Raw genomic sequence first — 23158 nt, 5'->3', positions numbered from 1 at the left:
TAAATGAACACTAAATTTTAGCACAAAGAAAATTCAAAATGGCGACATGTGTCATCTGGCTTGTATTTCAAATTTTTGTATGGCGATTTGTATGGAAACTATGAGGGCACTAAATATGTGGTATAGGGCACTAAATAGCACTAAATGAGCACTAAATTTTAGCACAAAGAAAATTCAAAATGGCGACATGTGTCATCTGGCTTGTATATAAAATTTTGTATGGCAATTTGTATGGAAACTATAAGGGCACTAAATGTGGGGTATAGGGCACTAAATAGCACTAAATGAGCACTAAATTTTAGCTCAAAGAAAAATCAAAATGGCGACATGTGTCATCTGGCTTGTATAGACCCGAAATTTAAGAGTTTTTGCAACAAATATAAAACATGATATGATATGTTCACAGAAACAACTCAAGTTAATTTTTTGTTTCTCCGATGATGCGACTCTTTGCCCGGATAGGTTGTTTTGAAAAATTAATCTAGAATTATCGATTTGGATTAACAAATAAGCACTCAATTGCTGTGAAGAATACCATGGCACAACGGAAAAGTTTGGTCCGCGGACATAAACAGATTTATTTTCATAAGAGTTATTAGTGCATTTCATAAATTGTTTTGAAAGAGCGGAGAGGTATAAGAACTTTCTATAATCCTAGTGTTTAGCCACATTTTATTACTCTTCAAAGCCAAGATTTATTTGTTATTTAATTTAGATTAGCTTTCACAATACAATTTAAATATTTAGGTTGGGCATAACACTTTCAATATGTAATCCGTGAGAAGAGTGGGAACAGTTGGGCTATCCTCATTTATGGCTTTCAAAACTGTAATTAAAAAAAGCAAATATTAATATAAAATACATCAAGAAGCTACATACATGTACATCAGTAAATTTTTTAAGCATGAGATCACATTAAAATAATTTTCAAATCTGTTTCAAGAGCTTCCCGGGCGGGAAATGATCCGGGCGGACAGTGAATTGGTGGCGACAACTTCGAACTATCTTGGCTTGCTTATTCGCAACTTGCTGTTAACTTCTCGAGCTATGACGACTTTTGAAACAGACTCCATATCATGGGAAGTATATTCCATGATCATACTGCTTTGCTTTTTTTTAGTGTTTATGAAAATTTGCCGGGACCGTGGTGTAGGGGCAAGCGTGATTGCCTCTCACCCAGTCGGCCTGGGTTCGATCCCAGACGGTCCCGGTGGCATTTTTCGAGACGAGATTTGTCTGATCACGCCTTCCGTCGGAAGGGAAGTGAATGTTGGCCCCGGACTAACCTAAAGGTTAGGTCGTTAGCTCAGTCCAGGTGTAGGAGTCGTCTCCCTGGGTCCTGTCTCGGTGGAGTCGCTGGTAGGCAGTTGGACTAACAATCCAAAGGTTTTCTGACATTAAATTTATAGTATAAATACACATTTCACAAAACAAATAAACCTCGGACGACCCCTAGGGGAGCGTCCATAACAAAAGTTACTTTAAAGGTATTGGGGTCCTTTTCGACCCCAAACTTAAAAAAATCGGCAAAAATCCAGTTTTTGACCGATTCCGGTTCTTTTGGTCACAAATGAAAGCTTAGAATGTCTCCTTTCCGAAACCGTCCCGGAAAACCGGATTTGGTCACTGTGGCCACTGGGAATCGGCTACAATCGAAAAAAGGCCATTTTGAGACACTAACTTTGACGACCAGTATCTCCGGCAAATTTCAACCAATCAGGAGGCTCCGGGTTGCATTCGACAGGTGTATACCTGTACTTTGACCACAAATATTAATATCACGGCCAGGTGACCTACCGGTTCCGGAAATCCGGAACATCCGAAAAGTTCATATTTTACTGTTTTTCATGTATATGTGATACCAATACTCTCATGATAGTTGAAATTGATCCATAAAACTTACTAAAACACAATACACGATTGCCAGAACCACTCTGGAGTGTTAGTGGCCACTTACGGGTAACCTGGAACCGGTTCCCGGATACCCGATGAACGGCCAATTTGATTTTTTTGTTGAAAACCGATCATGTTGCATTTCAAACTTCATGAAATTGAAAGACATGTCCATCTTTGGTAATGCAGTTAATCGCTGAGCCATCCTGGCCAATCTGAAACCGGTTACCGGTGGCGCCTTGGGGGCACTTCCGGAATATGAGAGAAACCCTATCATCCGACATATCAAACTTCATGAAATTGAAAGATATGTCAATTTACGGTCATGCCATTGTTCGCTGACCCATTCTGGCCAATCTGGAACCGGTTACCGGTGGCCCCTTGGGGACACTTCCGGAATATGAGAGAATCCCTATCATCCGACGTATCAAACTTCATGAAATTGAAAGATATGTCAATCTACGGTCATGCCGTCACTGACCCATCCTGGCCAATCTGGAACCGGTTACCGGTGGCCCCTTGGGGACACACCCGGAATATGAGAGAAACCCTATCATCCGACGTATCAAACTTTATGAAATTGAAAGATATGTCAATCTACGGTCATGCCATTGTACGCTGATCCATTGTGGCCAATCTGGAACCAGTTACCGGTGGCCCCTTGGGGGCACTTCCGGAATATGAGAGAAACCCTATCATCCGACGTATCAAACTTCATGAAATTGAAAGATATGTCAATCTACGGTCATGCCGTCACTGACCCATCCTGGCCAATCTGGAACCGGTTACCGGTGGCCCCTTGGGGACACACCCGGAATATGATCGAAACCCTATCATCCGCCATATCAAACTTCATGAAATTGAAATATATGAGTTATGGAACGTCCATTATCGAAGGGGAGATTTCACCAAATTAATAACACCGATGTGGTTAGTTAGACTATCCAAAACGTTCTGATTTTATTGTGATCGAAAAGTCCCCCAGAGTCTCACACACAAGGTACTGAGGTTTTGCTTGCAAAGCATTAATCGAGCTACTTGCTTTAATTGCGGCGAGGTAAACGAAGTTTAGCTTTGTTCGCAGTTTGGGTTACTGTTGCCGGCTGTGCTGACGATGTTGGTGGCGTCGATCAATCATGCGGAAAGCAATTTCTGTAACTTATGTCAATCTACAGTCATGCCGTTGTTCGCTGAACCATTGTGGCCAATCTAGAAGCGGTTACCGGGGGCCTCCTTGGGGACACTTCCGGAATATGATAGAAACCCTATCATTTTACATATCAAACTTCATGAAATTGAAAGATATGTCAATCTACGGTCATGCCGTTGTTCGCTGATCCATTCTGGACCTGGTTCCCTGTGGCCCTTTGGGGACACTTCCGGAATATGAGAGAAACCCTATCATCCAGTTTATCAAACTTCATGAAATTGAAATATATTTCAATCTACGGTCATGCCGTTGTTCGCTGACCCAATCTGGAATCGGTTACCGGTGGCCCCTTGGGGACACTCCCGCAATATGAAAGTAAACCTACCATCCCACATATCAAACTTCATGAAATTGAAAGATATTTCAATCTACGGTCATGCCAATGTTCGCTGACCCATCCTGGCCAATCTGGAACCGGTTACCGGTAGCCCCTTTGGGGACACTCCCGGAATATGAGAGAAATCCTATCATTCGTGATATCAAACTTCATGAAATTAAAATGTATGTCAATCTACAGTAATGCCAATGTTCGCTGACTCATCCTGGCCATTCTGGAATATCGGTTACCGGTGGCCCCTTGGGGATACACCTGGAATATGTAAGTTACCCTACCAAACTTCATGAAATTGAAAACTACGTCAATCTACGGTCATGCCGTTGTTCGCTGACCGTTGGTTGACATATCTTTCAATTTCATGAAGTTTCATATGACGAATGATAGGGTTTATCTCATATTCCGGAAGTGTCCCCAAGGCGCCACCGGTAACCGATTCCAGATTGGCCAGAATGGGTCAGCGAACAACGGCATGACCGTAGATTGACATATCTTTCAATTTAGTAAAGTTAGATACCCGAGCAGGGGTAAATAACACGGGAATACCAAATTTTGGTATTACTTGGGCAAATAACAGGGACCAAAATGTGCCCTTGGTTGCCCAGTAATAGATGGTAAAATACCATGAAATCATACCAAAGTCTAGTATGTGGAAGGGCACAACAATACCAAACCATGTTATTCCAAGGGTAAAATAATACCTCAAAATAAAACCATTTCAATACCAAGTTGAGTTCTTCTGGATTTTTGAACATTGCTTGAATACCAAAACTTGGTATTGCAATGGTTTAATTTTTAGGTATTCCCGCGCCCTTGGAAAATCAGATGTTGGTATTCCTATGGTCTTCCAAATACATGATTTTGGTATGATTTCATGGTATTTTACCATCTATTACTGGGCAGCCAAGAGCACATTTTGGTCGCTGGTATTTGCACAAGAAATACCTGTGCTTGAAGTTCTTGAAGATTCTGAAAAGAAAAATAACAAGATTGAAAAATAAGTGTTATTAAAATGAAACTGGATTGAAATTCACCAAAATTCTATAATCTGTCGATTAACTCGTTTTTCAAAGTATTTGGTTATCCCAACTTAGAGAAATTTCAACGTTTAAAAGAAAATCTTAGTGGGTATATAAAAAAAATTGAAAATCAGCTTTAACATTTTTGGGTTTCAAGTCATTTTAGCGCAAAATTAATTATCTCATCAAAATTTATAAAAAAAATCCCATAGTTTCAGAGGAATTTGATGAAACCTTTCAATACCAAAATAATACCAAAATGTGGCATCCTGACTTAGAAATTTTTCCACAATGTCAAGTCATTTCTTTAGGGGGTATATCAAAAATGTTTAAAATCAAGTTTGAAATTTCCGGTTTTAAATTAAAGCATTCGCTTTGAGACATCATTTTAGCGCAAAATTAATTATTTTGTCAAAATTGGTCAAAATTTTCCCATAGTTTCAGAGGAATTTGATAAAACACTTTAATACCAAAATAATACCAAAATGTGCCATCCTGACTTAGAAAATTTTCCACAATTTCAAGTCATTTCTTCAGGGGGTATATCAAAAATGTTTAAAATCAAGTTTGAAATTTCCGGTTTTCAATGAAAGCATTCGCTTTGAGATATCATTTTAGCGCAAAATTAATTATTTTGTCAAAATTGGTCAAAATTTTCCCATAGTTTCAGAGGAATTTGATAAAACATTTTAATACCAAAATTTGCCATCCTGACTTAGATTTTTTTTCACAATTTCAAGTCATTTCTTTAGGGGGTATATCAAAAATGTTTAAAATCAAGTTTGAAATTTCCGGTTTTCAATGAAAGCATTCGCTTTGAAACATCATTTAAGCGCAAAATTAATTATTTTGTCAAAATTGGTCAAAATTTTCCCATAGTTTCAGAGGAACACTTTAATACCAAAATAATACCAAAATGTGCCATCCTGACTTAGAAAATTTTCCACAATTTCAAGTCATTTCTTCAGGGGGTATATCAAAAATGTTTAAAATCAAGTTTGAAATTTCCGGTTTTCAATGAAAGCATTCGCTTTGAGACATCATTTTAGCGCAAAATTAATTATTTTTGTCAAAATTGGTCAAAATTTTCCCAAAGTTTCAGAGGAATTTGATAAAACACTGTAATACCAAAAGAATACCAATATGTGGTGTTCGACCATTGACAAATTCTGCAATTTCGCAATATCAAAACAATACCTTTAATTGGTATGATAGCACATTTTGCTCTTGCATAATCCTTAAGACAAATTTTAAAGGGTCCAGGAATACCAAAATTTGGTATTGATACCAGAGAAAGGTATTATTACGCATTTCCCTTGTTATTTACCCATGCTCGGGTATGGCGGATGATAGGGTTTCGATCATATTCCGGAAGTGTCCCCAAGGGGCCCCCGGTAACCGGTTCATGATAGGCCAGGATGGGTCAGCGAACAACGGCATGAACGTAGATTAACATATATTTCAATTTCATACGTCGGGTGATAAGGTTTCTCTCATATTCCGGAAGTGTCCCCAAGGGGCCACCGGTAACCGGTTCCAGATTGGCCAAGATGGGTCAACGAACAACGGCATGACCGTAGATTGACATATATTACAATTTCATGAAGTTTGATACGTCGGATGATAGGGTTTCTCCCATATTCCGCAAGTGTCCTCAAGGCGCCACCGGTAACCGGTTCCAGATTGGCCAGGATGGGTCAACGAACAACGGCATGACCGTAGATTGACATATATTTCAATTTAATGAAGTTTGATACGTCGGATGATAGGGTTTCTCTCATATTCTTGAAGTGTCCCCAAGGGGCCACCAGTAACCGGTTCCAGATTGGCCAGAATGGGTCAGCGAACAATGGCATGACCGTAGATTGACATATCATTCAATTTCATGAAGTTTGATATGTCGGATGATAGGGATTCTCTCATATTCCGGAAGTGTCCCCAAGGCGCCACCGGTAACCGGTTCCAGATTGGCCAGGATGGCTCAGCGATTAACGGCATTACCAAAGATGTACATATCTTCCAATTTCATGAAGATTGATATGCGACATGATGGGTTTTCAACAAAAAAAATCAAATTGGCCGTTCATCGGGTACCCGGGAACCGGTTCCAGGTTTCCCCGGAAGTGGCCAGTAACACTCCAGAGTGGTTCTGGCAATCGTGTATTGTGTTTTTAGTAAGTTTTATGGATCAATTTCAACTATCATAAGAGTATTGGTATCACATATACGTGAAAAACAGTAAAATATGAACTTTTCGGATGTTCCGGATTTCCGGAACCGGTAGGTTACCTGGCCGTGAAGTACAGGTATATACCTGTCAAATGCAACCCGGAGCATCCTGATTGGTTGAAATTTGCCGGAGATACAGGTCATCAAAGTTGGGGTCTCAAAAAGGCCTTTTTTCGGTTGTAGCCGATTCCCGGTGGCCACAGTGACCAAGTCCGATTTTCGTACTATGCTTTCATTTGTGACCAAAAGAACCGGAATCGGTCAAAAACTGGATTTTTGACGATTTTTTAAAGTTTGGGGTCGAAAAGGACCCCAATACCTTATGTGTGATTTTTTTTAATACCAAGGGAAGGTTAACAGCTCTGCTCCAGGATGTTAGTTTAGCAATTCATTTGGATTTGGATTTGGAGAACCTTTCAACTGAGATCAATTCATGAGCCTTTACAGGGTTGGTACATATTTCTAAGTATAGATTTTGCTAGCTGAGTGCTCTTTTAGGGAAAATAAATTTTGAGAAAAAAACCTTAGATCTATGTTTGGCTTAAAAACTAATATCACAGTTCTGGATTTTCAGCGACAGGCAGATCGTGGATGAGCTGAGGGAGCCAATCGATCCGCTCGATTCGACGACCTTTTTCTGCGCAGTTTCAGTGTCTCCGACGCAAGTCGCGCTATGGTTCGATGTTTGAACTGAAAAGCCTGCAGAATGTCCGCCGTGAGCAAGCCAATCTGCGTGGGCGAATCCTTATTCGACCCACACGGAAAAGAGTTCTATCCAAAATTTAACAATTCAAATTAGCTGGCTTCAACTTGGTGAAACAGTGATTTTTTTGGTTGAATCAGCTAAAATTACAGCTAAATTTACCAACCTGGGATTGGTGAAATAGCTAACCCTGATTGCTGATTTGCTTTCCAAAACTGACAGCCCAAATCAAAATGACAGGAGAGATTTTACCAAAAATAATGGTGTTTCAGCACAATTTTGCGTAATTTTACCGAAAAATTAGCTGGAACCGGCAGCATGGATTTTTTGACAGGTCATCAGTTCGAGACCAAAACAAAGCATCGTCTTGTATCGTGTTTGATCCTGTTTGAGCCGCTCAGTTCGCGAAGTTTTTTGATGGTTATGTGTGCTGTTTGAGTGCAAGTGCAAGTGCAAAAGGTGATAGAATGTGTTGTGTGAGTGAATAAATCAAAAGCCTTGAAGGTTTTCTGCGGATCGACACCTGAACGTAAGTTTCAGTAGATAAGGTGAGAAGTTTTTTGTGTTGAGGGAAAGTGGTTAGAAGTTGAGCCTCTCGTTATTGTTTGGATGATGCGTAGGTAAAAACATGTACTTAACATAAAGTGGGAGCATCCCTAAACCACGTGAACACTTTGGCAGGGGAAAGGGAGGCTGGCGATTGTCCACAGTATACTTTTTTGTATGGACATCTGTCCACCTGGAGGGGCGGCGGGTACAGAATGTCTAGACATAGATTGGCCAATGTTTGACAGCTCCGAACAAATAGGGTACCTAATGCCTTTTAAGCACATCCATAAATATTGTTAAATATTGTTAGAAATGAAGTTAAATTAAGTTCAATTAAGTTAAATTAAGTGAAATTAAGTTTAATCAATTTAAGTTTAGTTAAATTAAGTTACATTTGGTAAAATTTAAATAAAAATGTAGAATTCAGTTAAAATCAGTTAAATTGATAAAATTTAGTTAACATTAGTTAAATTAAGTTGAAATCAGTAAAATTTCGTTAAAATTGATTAAATTTAGTTTAAATTAGTAAAATAAAGTAAAATTTAGATAAGTTTAAATAATTTTTGTTGAATTAAGATGAATTTAAAAAAATAGTTAAATTAAGCAAAATTTAGTTAAATTCAGATACATTCAGTTGAAATTAGATATTTTTTGTGTGATTTAGTTGATTTAGATATGATTTAGTTGCCTAAATTTGGTTAAATTAAGTTGTGTTAAGTTAAATTTAGTAAAATTAAAAAAAATAAGCAAAATTAAGTAAAATTAAGCAAAATTCAATAAAATTAAGCATAATTAAGTAAAATTATGTAAAGTTAAGTAAAATTAAGTAAAATAAAGTAAAATTAAGTAAAATAAAGTTAAATTAAGTAAAATTGAGTTGAAATTATGTTAAATTCAGTTAATATATGTCAAATTAATTTCAATCAAGTTTAATTAAGTAAAATTAAATTAAATCAGTTAAATTGAGCTTAATTTAGTTGAAAATGGTTATATTTAGAAAAATGTAGTTGAATTTAGGTAAATGTAGTAGAATATAGGTAAATGTAAGTACATTTATTCAAATGTTATTACATTTGGTAGAATTCAGTTGAATTTAATGTAATTTGGTAGAATTTAGTTAAATTTAAAGTTATTTGGTAAAATTCAGTTAAATTGAGTTTAATTAGGTTAACTTTAATTAAGTTAAAATAAGTTTAATTAAGTTAAATTAGGTTAAACTAAGTTAAATTAAGTTAAATTGAGTTAAATTAGGTTAAATTGAGTTAAATTTAGTTAAATTACATTAAATTAAGTTAACTTTAATTAAGCTAAAATAAGTTTGATTAAGTTAAATTAAATTAAGTTAAATTTATTTTCATTAAGTTATATTAAGCTAAATTGAGTTAAATTGAGTTAAATTAAGTTAAATTTAGTAAAATTGAGTTAAATTAAGTTAAATTATGCCGAAATAAGTTAAATTTAGTTAAATTAAGCTAAATTAAGTTAAATGAAATTAAATTAAGATAAATAAAGTTGAATCAAGTTAAATTAAGTTAAGTTAAGTTTAATTAAGTTAAATTTAGTTGAATTATGTTAATTTAAGTTAAATTAAGTTAAATTAAGTTAAATTATGTTGAATTAAGTTAAATTTAGTTGAATTAAGCTAAATTAAGTTAAAATAAGTTAAATTAAGTTAAATAAAGTTGAATCAAGTTAAATTAAGTTAAGTTAAGTTTAATTAAGTTAAATAAAGTTAAATTAAGATAAATTATGTTAAAGTTTGTTAAATTAAGTTAAATTTAGTTAAATTAAGTTAAATTAAGTTGGATAAAGTAAAGTTATTTTGTTTAAGTGAAAGTAATTTGATGTTATATTTAAACTTTGTTAAATGCAAAACATAGTTTAAATTTAGCATGAATTTTCTATAATATAACCAAAATAACTATTTGTAAGTTTTTTTTTGTATTTTTGTATTATTGTACTTTTGTACTTTTGTACTTTTGTTCTTTTGTACTTTTGTACTTTTGTACTTTTGTACTTTTGTACTTTTGTACTTTTGTACTTTTCTCGGGTGAGTTTTCAAAAAGCCGTAAGAGCCACCGTGACCTCTGACACTAATTTTCGTTTTTCTGCAAAATGAAACAAAATTTCATTTAATTTTAGTTTGGGACACTTGAAGGACGTGTAGATGAACAATCTCAAGCATTTTTGATATTGATTTTTCGTAAGTAGGTCGAATACCGGTGCAAAAAGAACTTTGTTTACCAATGGCTCTTACGGCTTTTTGAAAACTAATCCGAGTTTTGTACTTTTGTACTTTTGTACTTTTGTACTTTTGTACTTTTGTACTTTTGTACTTTTGTACTTTTGTACTTTTGTACTTTTGTACTTTTGTACTTTTGTACTTTTGTACTTTTGTACTTTTGTACTTTTGTACTTTTGTACTTTTGTACTTTTGTACTTTTGTACTTTTGTACTTTTGTACTTTTGTACTTTTGTACTTTTGTACTTTTGTACTTTTGTACTTTTGTACTTTTGTACTTTTGTACTTTTGTACTTTTGTACTTTTGTACTTTTGTACTTTTGTACTTTTGTACTTTTGTACTTTTGTACTTTTGTACTTTTGTACTTTTGTACTTTTGTACTTTTGTACTTTTGTACTTTTACTTTTGTACTTTTGTACTTTTGTACTTTTGTACTTTTGTACTTTTGTACTTTTGTACTTTTGTACTTTTGTACTTTTGTACTTTTGTACTTTGTACTTTTGTACTTTTGTACTTTTGTACTTTTGTACTTTTGTACTTTTGTACTTTTGTACTTTTGTACTTTTGTACTTTTGTACTTTTGTACTTTTGTACTTTTGTACTATTGTACTTTTGTACTTTTGTACTTTTGTACTTTTGTACTTTTGTACTTTTGTACTTTTGTACTTTTGTACTTTTGTACTTTTGTACTTTTGTACTTTTGTACTTTTGTACTTTTGTACTTTTGTACTTTGTACTTTTGTACTTTTGTACTTTTGTACTTTTGTACTTTTGTACTTTTGTACTTTTGTACTTTTGTACTTTTGTACTTTTGTACTTTTGTACTTTTGTACTTTTGTATTTTTGTATTTTTGTATTTTTGTATTTTTGTATTTTTGTATTTTTGTATTTTTGTTTTTTTTTTATTTGTCAATAGAATATCTCAACAGAGCCGTACAATTAGGATGGTCAATTATAACAATGTTCAAAAAGCCTGGAATCTTTCGAAACATTTAAAAAAAACCTTGCTGGACTACCCAAAAAACGTACCAAGAATAGCGGGAAAGCATGCTACACCAGCAAAATGTCTTGTTGAAATAAATCAGCTCTGCAGGAAGCAACGTTTTTTTGGAAATGATTTCAAAATTACAAGTTAAAACAGTCGTTAATTATCTGGACTTACCAAAAACGTAGCAATAACCAAAAAAAACGAGCTAAATCAGCCAAAAGGCTGGGTGAATAGAGCATGCTTTGCAGGCAGCAACGGAGGCTTTTGAAAAAAAAAAAACTTGTAAAAATAGTAGAAAAAATTGCAATTCTAACCAAAACACCTACCAATAATAGTGGCAAAGTTAGCTATACCAGCTAAAAAGATGTGTGAAAATATCTGGCTTCGTTGCCATCAATGGAAAATCTTGAAAAAAAATCAAAAAAAAAACTAGTTGGAATAATGTAAAAACTCGCTGGGATAACCACAAAACTTCCTAAAATACCATAAAATCTAGCTAAAAAAGTCAAAGTAGTTATGTCACAGACATAAACGGAATGGCGAAGACTACGTAAAGTTTTTATATGAGTACATAGAGTATTCCATATGGGTAATTCTCTACCAACTCACACGAAATCGGGAAAAGTTGCCCCGACCCATTTTCGATTTGCGTGAAACTTTGTCCTAAGGGGTAACTTTTGTCCCTGATCACGAATCCGAGGTCCGTTTTTTGATATCTCGTGACGGAAGGGCGGTACGACCCCTTCCATTTTTGAACATGCGAAAAAAGAGGTGTTTTTCAATAATTTGCAGCCTGAAACGGTGATGAGATAGAAATTTGGTGTCAAAGGGACTTTTATGTAAAATTAGACGCCCGATTTGATGGCGTACTCAGAATTCCGAAAAAAAGTATTTTTCATCGAAAAAAACACTAAAAAAGTTTTAAAAATTCTCCCATTTTTCGTTACTCGACTGTAAAAAATTTTGGAACATGTCATTTTATGGGAAATTTTATGTATTTTTCGAATCTACATTGTCCCAGAAGGGTCATTTTTTCATTTAGAACAAAATTTTTCATTTTAAAATTTCGTGTTTTTTCTAACTTTACAGGGTTATTTTTTAGAGTGTAACAATGTTCTACAAAGTTGTAGAGCAGACAATTACAAAAATTTTGATATATATACATAAGGGGTTTGCTTATAAACATCACGAGTTATCGCGATTTTACGAAAAAAAGTTTTGAACAAGTAACTTTTTGCGTTTCTCTTTGTTTCGTCGTCCGTGTCTGTCGCGGGTGACCATGAATGGCCATGATCGATAACGACCAACTTTTTCAAAACTTTTTTTCGTAAAATCGCGATAACTCGTGATGTTTATAAGCAAACCCCTTATGTCTATATATCAAAATTTTTGTAATTGTCTGCTCTACAACTTTGTAGAACATTGTTACACTCTTAAAAATAACCCTGCAACGTTAGAAAAAACACGAAATTTTAAAATGAAAAATTTTGTTCTAAATGAAAAAATGACCCTTCTGGGACAATGTAGATTCGAAAAGTACATAAAATTTCCCATAAAATGACATGTTCCAAAATCTTTTACAGTCGAGTAACGGAAAATGGGAGAATTTTTAAAACTTTTTTAGTGTTTTTTTCGATGAAAAATACTTTTTTTCGGAATTTTGAGTACGCCATCAAATCGGGCGTCTAATTTTACATAAAAGTCCCTTTGACACCAAATTTCTATCTCATCACCGTTTCAGGCTGCAAATTATTGAAAAACACCTCTTTTTTCGCATGTTCAAAAATGGAAGGGGTCGTACCGCCCCTCCGTCACGAGATATCAAAAAACGGACCTCGGATTCGTGATCAGGGACAAAAGTTACCCCTTAGAACAAAGTTTCACGCAAATCGAAGAGGGGTCGGGGCAACTGCTGTGTGAGTTGGCGGAGAATTACCCATATCTTAATTTTGAAGAATAAGCTAGATACTTGAAATACATTAACGGAATAAGATCGTGAATGGGAGATGGACCCCCCAACAAGACAGAACTTAACACTCTTAGGCCAGTCAATTCAATCGGACCGTGTACGTACCGGTTGTTGAAACGGAATTCGTATCGAGAAATTAAAAAGAGAAATGTGAGCCGGTAGCATGGAGTGAAATTTTCCCAGCTGTCATGGAAAACTTTACAGAAGCTTGACAGAAAGTTTAACTCCATGTTGCACTTTTAATTTCTCGATACGATATACGATTCGAATTGATATCCGATTGAGATGACTTTTACTAGGGGAACAGCATCTAATTCCAGCGTGCCTCTAATGTTGGCAGGTCAGAACTTTGACATTCATTTAAAACTAATTAAAAGCTTTTTTAACTGAAATCGAGTGATAAACAGCTCAATAAGAAGTGAGTAAGCAAGTTACTCTAAAAAGTTTTGCAAAATTAGTTGTTTAAATAGTGAAAATCAGCTAATTGGATGGAGTTAGGAGCGAGAGCTTAATCTGCCAAACATACGATAATTTCCCTTAGAAAGAGATGGCAAATCTAATGCGAACAAAACCGCAGCCTCCATGTAAACCATACTTTGAATAGGTTGGTAAATCTTTGACTAGAAAGCCTTATTCAAACAACAACATCGCATGAAGGAAGGAAAGAGAAGAACGAAAAACGATTTTTCGCGAACCGAATAAATGTTTGGTAGCAGAATGAGGGGGAGGGAGAGGGGTTGGGAACGAGAGCAGCCTCAGAAAGCTGTGCAATCCTTCCCCCCCCCCCCTGAAACCAACATAAGTTCCTGAAAGGCATTTCACCGACTCATCCCGGGTGGGGAGAGATACGGGGAGTAAGGGCAACTCCGAAAAGTTCGGAGTCCTCACGCCCTTCCTCTTGTTTGACAACCACGGCTTGCACGAGAGGCAACTTTTCGGCAAGAAGGCAGCAGGCGACGCTTTGTTGTTGCAGACTCGTCGGGGAGTTAGGGCAACTCCGGAGAGTTGGGCATTCCTCACCCCCTTCCTCAGAATAGTGAAACAGTCAGACCATCGAGAGGCAACTGGCTGACGACAAGAAGGCGATGCGCGCTCTTTCTCTTGCTCTGGTCCTCTCTTGCTGCTGCTGCTGCTGTTCTGGTCTCTCTGCTCTGCTGCTGCTGGTCTGGCCGGTCCAACGTCTGAGACGTGAATGATGGTCTGGCGCAGTTTCTTATATATGTTTTCGGCCCCCTACTTCCCCTCTTTTTTCGCGACCGGCACCGGTCGCGGTGCTTGGGTGATTTTCCCCTCAAAATAGGTACTTGACCATCCCGTCCCGCAAAATCTCTGCATTTTGAAAACATTTTAAAACATTGAATTGTTTCAATAGTAAAACTATTTTGACAACATTGAAAATTTAATAGCAAATTGCTATTAGGCTGTCCGCTTTGTAAGCGGATGATCATGGGTTCGATTCCCATCTGCTCCAACCTTCCATCGGATGGGGAAGTAAAACGTCGGTCCCGGCCTTGGTTGTTGTTAGGCCGTTAAGTCATTCCAGGTAAGGGAGTCGTCTCCCTGCTATAAGTACAAACAACATACCAAACCAAACCTGCTCCGGTGGCATCGCTGGTGGCGAATTGGACTCGCAATCCAAAGTTCGTCAGTTCGAACACTGAGGTGGAAGGTTCCTTGGAGTAGAAAGAGGTTTGGGTGCCCTCCCAATTCAAGCCTTTGGACTCCAAGGTTCGAGCAGAAACTTGCAATAGAGACCACAAAAGACCTGGGGGTCGTGAATGCGGATGGTTTGATTTTTTTTGATTAAGCTAAAATAGCTTACAGACTTTCTGAAAACCTACAGCTTTTTAAATTTACGAATAATTAAGCTAGATTTACCATTTTTGGGACCTGGTTACAGTTGTCAAATCCAGGATTTTTTTTAGGATTTCCAACTAAAAAAAATGGTGTTTGAAAAAACAACCATTTTTCTAGGACTTTTATCTAAAATTTAGTAAGATTCACGATAAACCTTCTTTCCGTGTGTGAAAATTATCTAAGACACAGATTTGACATTTATTATGCAAAATTATTTACAAATAATTACCAAGAAAACATTTTTGTGTTCCTTAAAAGATGCTTTTCAGCTTTATTAAATAGTTCACTTTCACGTGTTACTCTATTATCAACTTAATTTTTTATTAATTGAATTATTTCTACACAGTAAAAAATAGTGTACATTTGGAAGGTGTAATTTTGTAAGGTTGAACATTACCTCTTGAATGTTATAATTTTACCTCGATTTAGACTGAAAAAGCAGCATTACACCAGAAAAGTGGTAAAATTACACATTTTCAGAAGTAAAATTGCGCATTTTTCTGACATAGAAAATGTACCCTCTCCCAGATTACTATGGCTTTTTACTGTGTACAGATCTTAATTTAACACCGTAGCTCTGACTCCAAAACAAGCTTCAAAACAAAAATTATGAAAAATAATCAATGAGCAAAAATGAGCGCGAGCGCGAGCAATGAGCATTTTCGCTCATAAAATAAATGAGCAAACACGAGCACGAGCAAACGTGAGCTAGCTCGCGTTGCGCTCCTCCTGCTCGCTTATGAGCGGATGAACGCTCAAAATCGCAACACTGCAAATAGTTCAAAGTTTTGTAAGAAATTGACAGAGTTATGTGCGATACAAAAAAAGGGGATCAAGTCTCCCTACTTTGTCCCTACTCTCCATTGTGACCATTGTGAAGTATTCTTTATTCTACGTACACTTCAAACAGTAATATTACCTTGTTTTACGCGTCGTTTTCAAAGTCCGGTTCGTTCAATCTGCTCGCGAGTCACCAATTCCGCATGGTATTGTAGAGTACTTGTGAAGTGATAGTCGGTTTCGGAGTATAGACCACGACAACAATCCCATCGGTTTCCTGATTCCACCGCACGGCAGCACCAACCTCTAACTGTGCAACCGGGCACCCAGTCAAATCAATCCGAATTCTGAAACGGAATCTATTTAGAATCGTATACAAATTCCGTTTCAAACGCAACAACCGGTTCGAACACGGAACCGGTTGTTGCGTTTGAAACGGAATTTGTATACGATTCTAATTAGATTCCGTTTCAGAATTCGGATTGATTTGACTGGGCAGGAGCCCACACACAAGCACTGCGAACAATACAGCTTGCTGGACGTCATCACTTGTTTACATCCACCCAGTCAAATCAATCCGAATTCTGAAACGGAATCTAATTAGAATCGCAACAACCGGTTCCGTGTTCGAACCGGTTGATGCGTTTGAAACGGAATTTGTATACGATTCTAATCAGATTCCGTTTCAGAATTCGGATTGATTTGACAGGGCAGCTACACACTGCAAACGGACCACCCAATTTAAAGTCTTGTACGCTACCCAACTTGAAGTCACCCTGAGTGGGGTTGCACAAAATGGTTCAAAATTTCTTCTCAATGTTGTGAAAAAGAAGCCGAATTTAGAATATTCCGAAAACAATGTAACGGATTTTTTGTATGAAAATCATTATTTTCATTATAACATTTTTTTTAATCGGACTAAATCATGCACACGGAACCAACTGCCCGAGTATTCACCTCTAATATGAGTCGATATGACCGACGCAGTGATCAACTATCGTGACACTCGGGGTAACTCTGCCAGTTTTGATAAAATGTCACCAAAACAGACTTTAAATAGTATGATTTACCTCCGTGTACGCACGAAAGCAAGCAGCAGTCAAGTGCTCAGTGCTCCATCGCCGTAATTGATCGTGATTACCCGCGAGATTGCTCCTTCAGCATGCCAAAGGCCGGCCGTGGCCGTAGCAGTTCTAGTGCGGCCTCGAAAAACCCGCGAAGTTCGTCTACCGGTCGTGTGCAAAAATGTAAACAAACCAACGCCGTGTCGACCGCCATCCGCAGGGGAGCGAGATCACCACTGCGAACCCGTTCAGATACTTCCAGTGCCACAAGATTCTATGACAATTTCCGGAATTCCATTTCCCGGAATGGACGTTTTCCGGAATGGACATTATCCGGAATGGACGTTTTCCGGAATGGACGATATCCGGAAGGGACATTATCCGGAATGGACGCTATCCGGAATGAAATTTCCCGGAATAGACGTTTCCCGGAATGAACATTTCCCGGAAAAATGAGTTTTTTATATTACCTGATTTGACAATGAATGGAATCTTGCCAACTCGATTACTTGTGGTTAAGAATTATTTAGTTTGTACTCCGTTGGTTTGACCTAGTCACATTGAAGGAACTCGATATTTTGACAACAATATGAATGATAAATACATGAATAATAAGAAAGAAAGTAAAATGTTCGGACACGAACAATAGAAACAAGCAAGTTGACTATTGAACCAATACTTTATTAACCACCACGAAATGTAACAATGTTGATCGATAGATATTAGACAAACAATAGATGTTTTTAACATTCTTTCAACGTGTTGTTATATAATAATTTTCCCTTCTTTTGTTACTCAGTTGACTTTTGTGACTAAATTCTACCAAATTTTACCATAAAGCAGAACGATTATTTTCAAAGAAGGGAACACCTATAGAAAATAAAAGCTTTCATAAGATCAAAGTATAATGTGTATTTTCTTGAGGTTTTCCCTTCTTTCAAAAAATACAGATCTTTCATCAAAGTAAGGGAACTATACCCTTTTTCATTCTATTTCTATTATTGGCCTATCAGTACTTTGATCATTAATTACAGCTTACATAAAGTGTTTTTGAATGTTCCAAAGTAATAAATAGCTCAAATAAAAGTGAGCAAGCAACTCTCCATTGTTGATACATCTGAACATTTTGATTTATTAGCGGAAAACGGCAAAAGTGATGAGAATTGGTCGAACGGCATAGAGTGATTAAAATGGGTATATTTCCCATTTCTTTTTTTGTTAATTCTACTAAATTTTACCTAGCTTTTCGTTACAGAACTCTGCACTATAAAGAAGAATGTTTATTTTCAAAGAAGGAAAACCTCTAGAAAATAAAAGCTTTCAGAAAATCAAAGTATAATGTGTATTTCCTTAAGGTTTTCCCTTCTTTAAAATTAACAGTCTTTCATCATTGTGATGGGATTCCGTGTAAGAGATTTCCCTTCTTGTGTATATCAGTTGACTTTTGTGACTAAATTCTACCAAATTTTATTATAAAGCAGAATGTTAATTTTTAATGAAGGGAAAACTTCAAGAAAGTACACGTAATACCTTGATTGTCTGAAAAGCTTTCTATTCTATACATTCTGCTTTATGGTAAAATTTGGCAGTCAACCGATTAACACAAGAAGGAAAATCTCTTACGTGGAATCCAATCACATTGATGAAAGATCGTGTATTTTTATAGAAGGGGAAAACCCCAAGAAAATACACATTATACAATGATTTTTTGAAAAGATTTTTATTTTTTAGAGGCTTTCCCTTCTTTGAAAATAAACATGCTGCTTTATAGTGCAGGATTCTGTAACAAATAACAAGGTAAAATTTAGTAGAATTCACAGAAAAAGAAAATTCTTATATAAAATTCCATTACTTTGATGAAAAATCGTGTATTTTTAAAGAAGGGAAAACCTCTAGAAAATACACATTATACTTTGATCTTATGAAAGCTTTTTATTTTATAGAGGTTTTCCCTTCTTTGAAAAAAAATCATTCTGCATTATGGTAAAATTTGATAGAATTTAGTCACAAAAGTCAACTGATTAACAAAAGAAGGGAAAATTCTTATAAAACATTACATTGAAAGAATGTTAAAAACATCTAGTGTTTGTCTAATATCTATCGTTCTACATTGTTATATCTCGTGGTGGTTAATAAAGCATTACGGTTCCACAGAACAGACTATGCTAAGCACGGTCCTATCAACAGAATGATGGAAACATATAACAAATACAGTGACACAATCGATTTTACTATGACTAAATCCGCTATGAAAAAACAGTTTTATAGCCAAAGAAGATAGTTTATAACTTAAATAATGTTCACCTGTAATTAGTAACTAAATAAATCTTTTCCAGTTCCTGAGGGGAACACCCATGAAGAGTACCGGGGCCGGCATTTACAAAGCGTATTCAGTGGCAGTTTTTCACTTAACTAATGCTAACATGTTTAGGTTAATGTTAACATTTCATAGGTCGCCTCCTAAGGTGTCGTGATAAGGTCCAGTTTGTGACGATACACTACCTTCCCTTTACTAATCAATCGAATCCAGAAGGAAAAGATCACCAGTTGTGTTGGTCCGAGCCGGGATTTGAACCCCGATCTAAAGCTTACGAGGCGGAAGCGTTACCACCAGGCTACGTGGCTCGGTCGATCAATGTAGTCTAGGTTTGTTTGACGAATAAATAAATAAATAAAAAGTATTGGTTCAATGGTCAACGCTTGCTTATATTGTTCGTGTCCGAACATTTTACTTTCTTTCTTATTATTCATGTATTTATCATTCATATTGTTGTCAAAATATCGAGTTCCTTCAATGTGACTAGGTCAAACCAACGGGGTACAAACTAAATAATTCTTAACCACAAGTAGGCAAGATTACATTCATTGTCAAATCAGGTAATATGAAAAACTCATTTTTTCCGGGAAATGTCCATTCCGGGAAACGTCCATTCCGGGAAATTTCATTCCGGATAACGTCCATTCCGGATAATGTCCATTCCGGATAACGTCCATTCCGGAAAACGTCCATTCCGGATAATGTCCATTCCGGAAAACGTCCATTCCGGGAAATGGAATTCCGGAAATTGTCATAGAATCGTGCCACAAACGAGTTCCACATGCTGAGCGACGATGAAAGCAACAACAACAACACCGTGGCCGTGGCCGTGGCAGTTCTAGTGCGGCCTCGAAAAACCCGCAGAAGTTCGTCTACCAGCCGAGTGAAAAAAGGGAAACAAATCAACGCCGCCGCGTCGTCCGCCATCGCGCAGGAGAGCGTGTGCGCTGTTGGTTTCAATCCGGAGTTATCACACGCTAATTACCGTGTTCAGGATCGCCGCCCTAAAAGTGTCAACGTCAAAAAGAACAATGCTCCAACGGAACGAAGACCACCTCCAATTTTTGTTTTGGCGTTGGCGGATGATGTTGACGAGTTGCTGGAAGGCCTCGGATATTGTCTGAAAATCGGTAAGTAGGCAGTGCAAGTGCACACTGAACAGAAAGATTTCGACCTGGTGCTTGAAGAACTGAAGCGTAGCAACTTCAATTTCTACATATACGGACCCGAGAAGCCCCCTGTTAAAATGGTCTTGCAGGGTTACACCACTCGAAAGCCGTAAAAAGCCACGGGAGATAAAAGTGCTCTCGCGAAAGACAACAGTTAGGGTACGCATACCCTGTACCTGTAGTACTTCGACCGCGGCACCGTCAAGATTCATGACTTGCGGCGGACTAAGACGATGGACGGTTTATGGGTAAGCCGAGCTTCCGTGGCCGTGAGGTTACGGATTTCGCCTTGTAAGCGGAAGGTGATGGGTTTGATTCCTGCCTGGCTCGGCAAAGTCAGATCCCTTAAAAGAGTAAATATGCTCACTGGGAATACTGACCGGTATGGGATGGGTTTCGACTAGCGGCGTGCTGGGTTTCCAATCCAAAGGTCGTGAGTGCGATTCTCGTATCGGGATGATGATTTTTTTTTAACCCGACGGACGTAGCGCATGTCACTGTTGCCAGAAATTCTACCACGGCTCACAGAACTGCAACCTGCGGCCCGCTGCGTGAAGTGCAGTGAATCACACTTTTCGGAGGCGTGCGCACTGCCACGAAAGGCGGACTTGGGGGAAAACGCAGAACAAACCAAGCCGCGCGTAAAAGCGTGAACTGTGACGGTAACCATACCGGTAATTACCGCGGATGCGTCGCGCGCAAGTCCTACCGCGAGGAGCAAAAAAGAGGAAGAAGAAAGCAGCAGCGTCCCAACCTCTTCAGCGAAGTACGAGCGCAGCCGTTCCTGCAACTGGGCAGCGTACGGATCCAGCGGACAACCCAGCGTTCTCTCCTGGATGGGGGCGGTCGTTTGCCAGCGTGGTCGCTGCCAGTAGCGGCGATGCGGCCCAGCAAGGAGTCACCGGGGAAGATCTCTTTACCCTGCTGGAGTTTATTGCTCCCGCTGGGGGATGATGATGCAGTTTCGGACCTGCCGTAACAAGGCGGAGCAATTCCTAGCCCTTGGGGAGCTGATGATCAAGCACATCTATAATTGCTATTTTTGTCTGTGATCTAGTTTTAGGCTTTATCTTTATCTATCCTTTTTCCAGTACACTTTCTGTAAGTTTTTTGAAAAGTTTTTCTTACTCTTGTCTATTCCATAGTTATAAGTAATATTTTTTTCGATTGAATTACGATGTAAAACCAAGGGGTAGGACACAGAGTAACTGAGTGACACAATTTTACAAAATTACTCAATGTGGCTCAAAGTTACTCAATCTTCCTCATGATTTTTTTTCACCGAGTTGCGGAATCTGTGAAATAACCAGCTTTTGACAGAAGAGCGTGTTTACAAATAAATTAGAAATATTTTCACCATTTTCACGCCACGATGCTGCTAAATTTCAGTTAGTCAACGAAACCCGGAACAAACTATTCTGCCTGTTACGGAATGTCCCGTGTTGATCGTCGCCGCCGGTACCAGTGTATTTGAGACTGGTATTATCTCAAAAAATTCTCCAAAAACGGACACTCTCGAGAGAATGCCTTGTCGCCTTCACGCTCGGTGTCAAACAGCTGATCGTCGATGACAACAAGATGGACTCGACCGAGCCCCCGTACAACGAGGTCCGTTTCGGGGAATCAAGAAGGAAGTCTAGTCCTACATCAAGAAGATCGGTTACAACCCAGCCGCCTTCGCTATCGTGCCCATCTCCGGATGGCACGGAGATAACATGCTGGAACCGATCACCAAGATGTACTTGTTTCAAGCATGGGCAAAAGGGGAAAGGCTGACGGCAAGTGCCCACCGACAAGTCCCTGCATCTGCTCCCGGGAACGGGAACCGGTGTGAACAAGCCCGTTATCGTCTTCGTCCCGGCCAACCTGACCGCTGAAGTCAAGTCCGTCGAAATGCACGAAGAAGCCCTGCCGGAGGCCGTGCCCAGAGACAACGTCAAGAACGTGTCCGTCAAGGAACTACGTCGTGGAACTGCGAACTCGCCGCCCAGGTCATCGTGCTGAACCACCCCGGTCAGATCTCCAACGGATACACCCCAGTGCTGGATAGCCACACCGCTCACAATACTTGCGAGATCAAGGAGAAGGAGGGGGACATCTGAAGCAGTCGCTCCGATCTTTTCTTATTTTTACCAGAGACTAAGCGAATGATGTGTTGTTGTGTGTTTGTTTGTTTACTTATTTATTTAGCTCCAAAATCATACCTAGACCCTCGGCAGAGTGATGACACGAATCTTAGCGGTACCCTTCTGCACCTTGACCTCGATGGCCTTCTTCTCACCCAAGGTGGCGGCGACCTTCTTTGCGGCAGCCTACGCTGCTCTGGCAGTTCCCTTCTTCTTGTGGACAGCAGCTCCATTGTCACCGGCGGCTTCTTTTTCAGCACCTTGTTGACCTTGCGTGCTTTCGCTTCACGCCGATTCCGCGGGCCTGCTTTTCGTTGGTCAGCTTCTCCTAGAAATCTACGACAGACGACGTCGACGCCTTGGCGACGTTGGCAGCATTCACCAGCTCTCTGGTTGAAACGGCATCCGGTCCGGGAAAGCCCGTTCGCGGAGTTTAGATCGTTTTCACGTGGGCAATGTTCCTCTTCCGTGCGATTTCGTTTTTGGCTTACCCGCATTCTGGAGCCCCTCTACCACCCAATCCTTCTCCTTTTCGGCCTTGAACCGCTGGTAGCCGTAAGTGGGAACCGATTTGTCCTACACCTCGTCGTACCTTTTTGACACGGGCGATTTTTTTTCCAATTTTGTGAGCGGCTTCGGCGCAGGGAGTTTCGGGCACGGGGTAGAACTGCCTCCGGACATGCATCTTTGCGACAACGGCTTCCTCTT

General features: G+C 38.3%; 1 protein-coding gene across 1 annotated transcript in view; it reads right to left on the bottom strand.

Annotated features, from left to right (window-relative positions):
* Nucleotides 1–553: 553 nt before the first annotated feature.
* Nucleotides 554–23158, bottom strand: part of LOC119769951 (fasciculation and elongation protein zeta-2) — a 49527-nt gene continuing 26922 nt past the window's right edge. The window contains 1 exon segment of the mRNA XM_038263838.1: nt 554–826. Within this exon segment, the coding sequence (XP_038119766.1) occupies nt 744–826 (83 nt within the window). The 3' untranslated portion in view covers nt 554–743.

The sequence above is a fragment of the Culex quinquefasciatus genome, chromosome 3 (assembly GCF_015732765.1).
Source record: "Culex quinquefasciatus strain JHB chromosome 3, VPISU_Cqui_1.0_pri_paternal, whole genome shotgun sequence".
In the NCBI taxonomy this organism is placed as follows: Eukaryota; Metazoa; Arthropoda; class Insecta; order Diptera; family Culicidae; genus Culex; species Culex quinquefasciatus.
The sequence above is the reverse complement of the archived record's forward strand: the minus strand, read 5'-3'. Positions and strand labels throughout refer to the sequence as shown.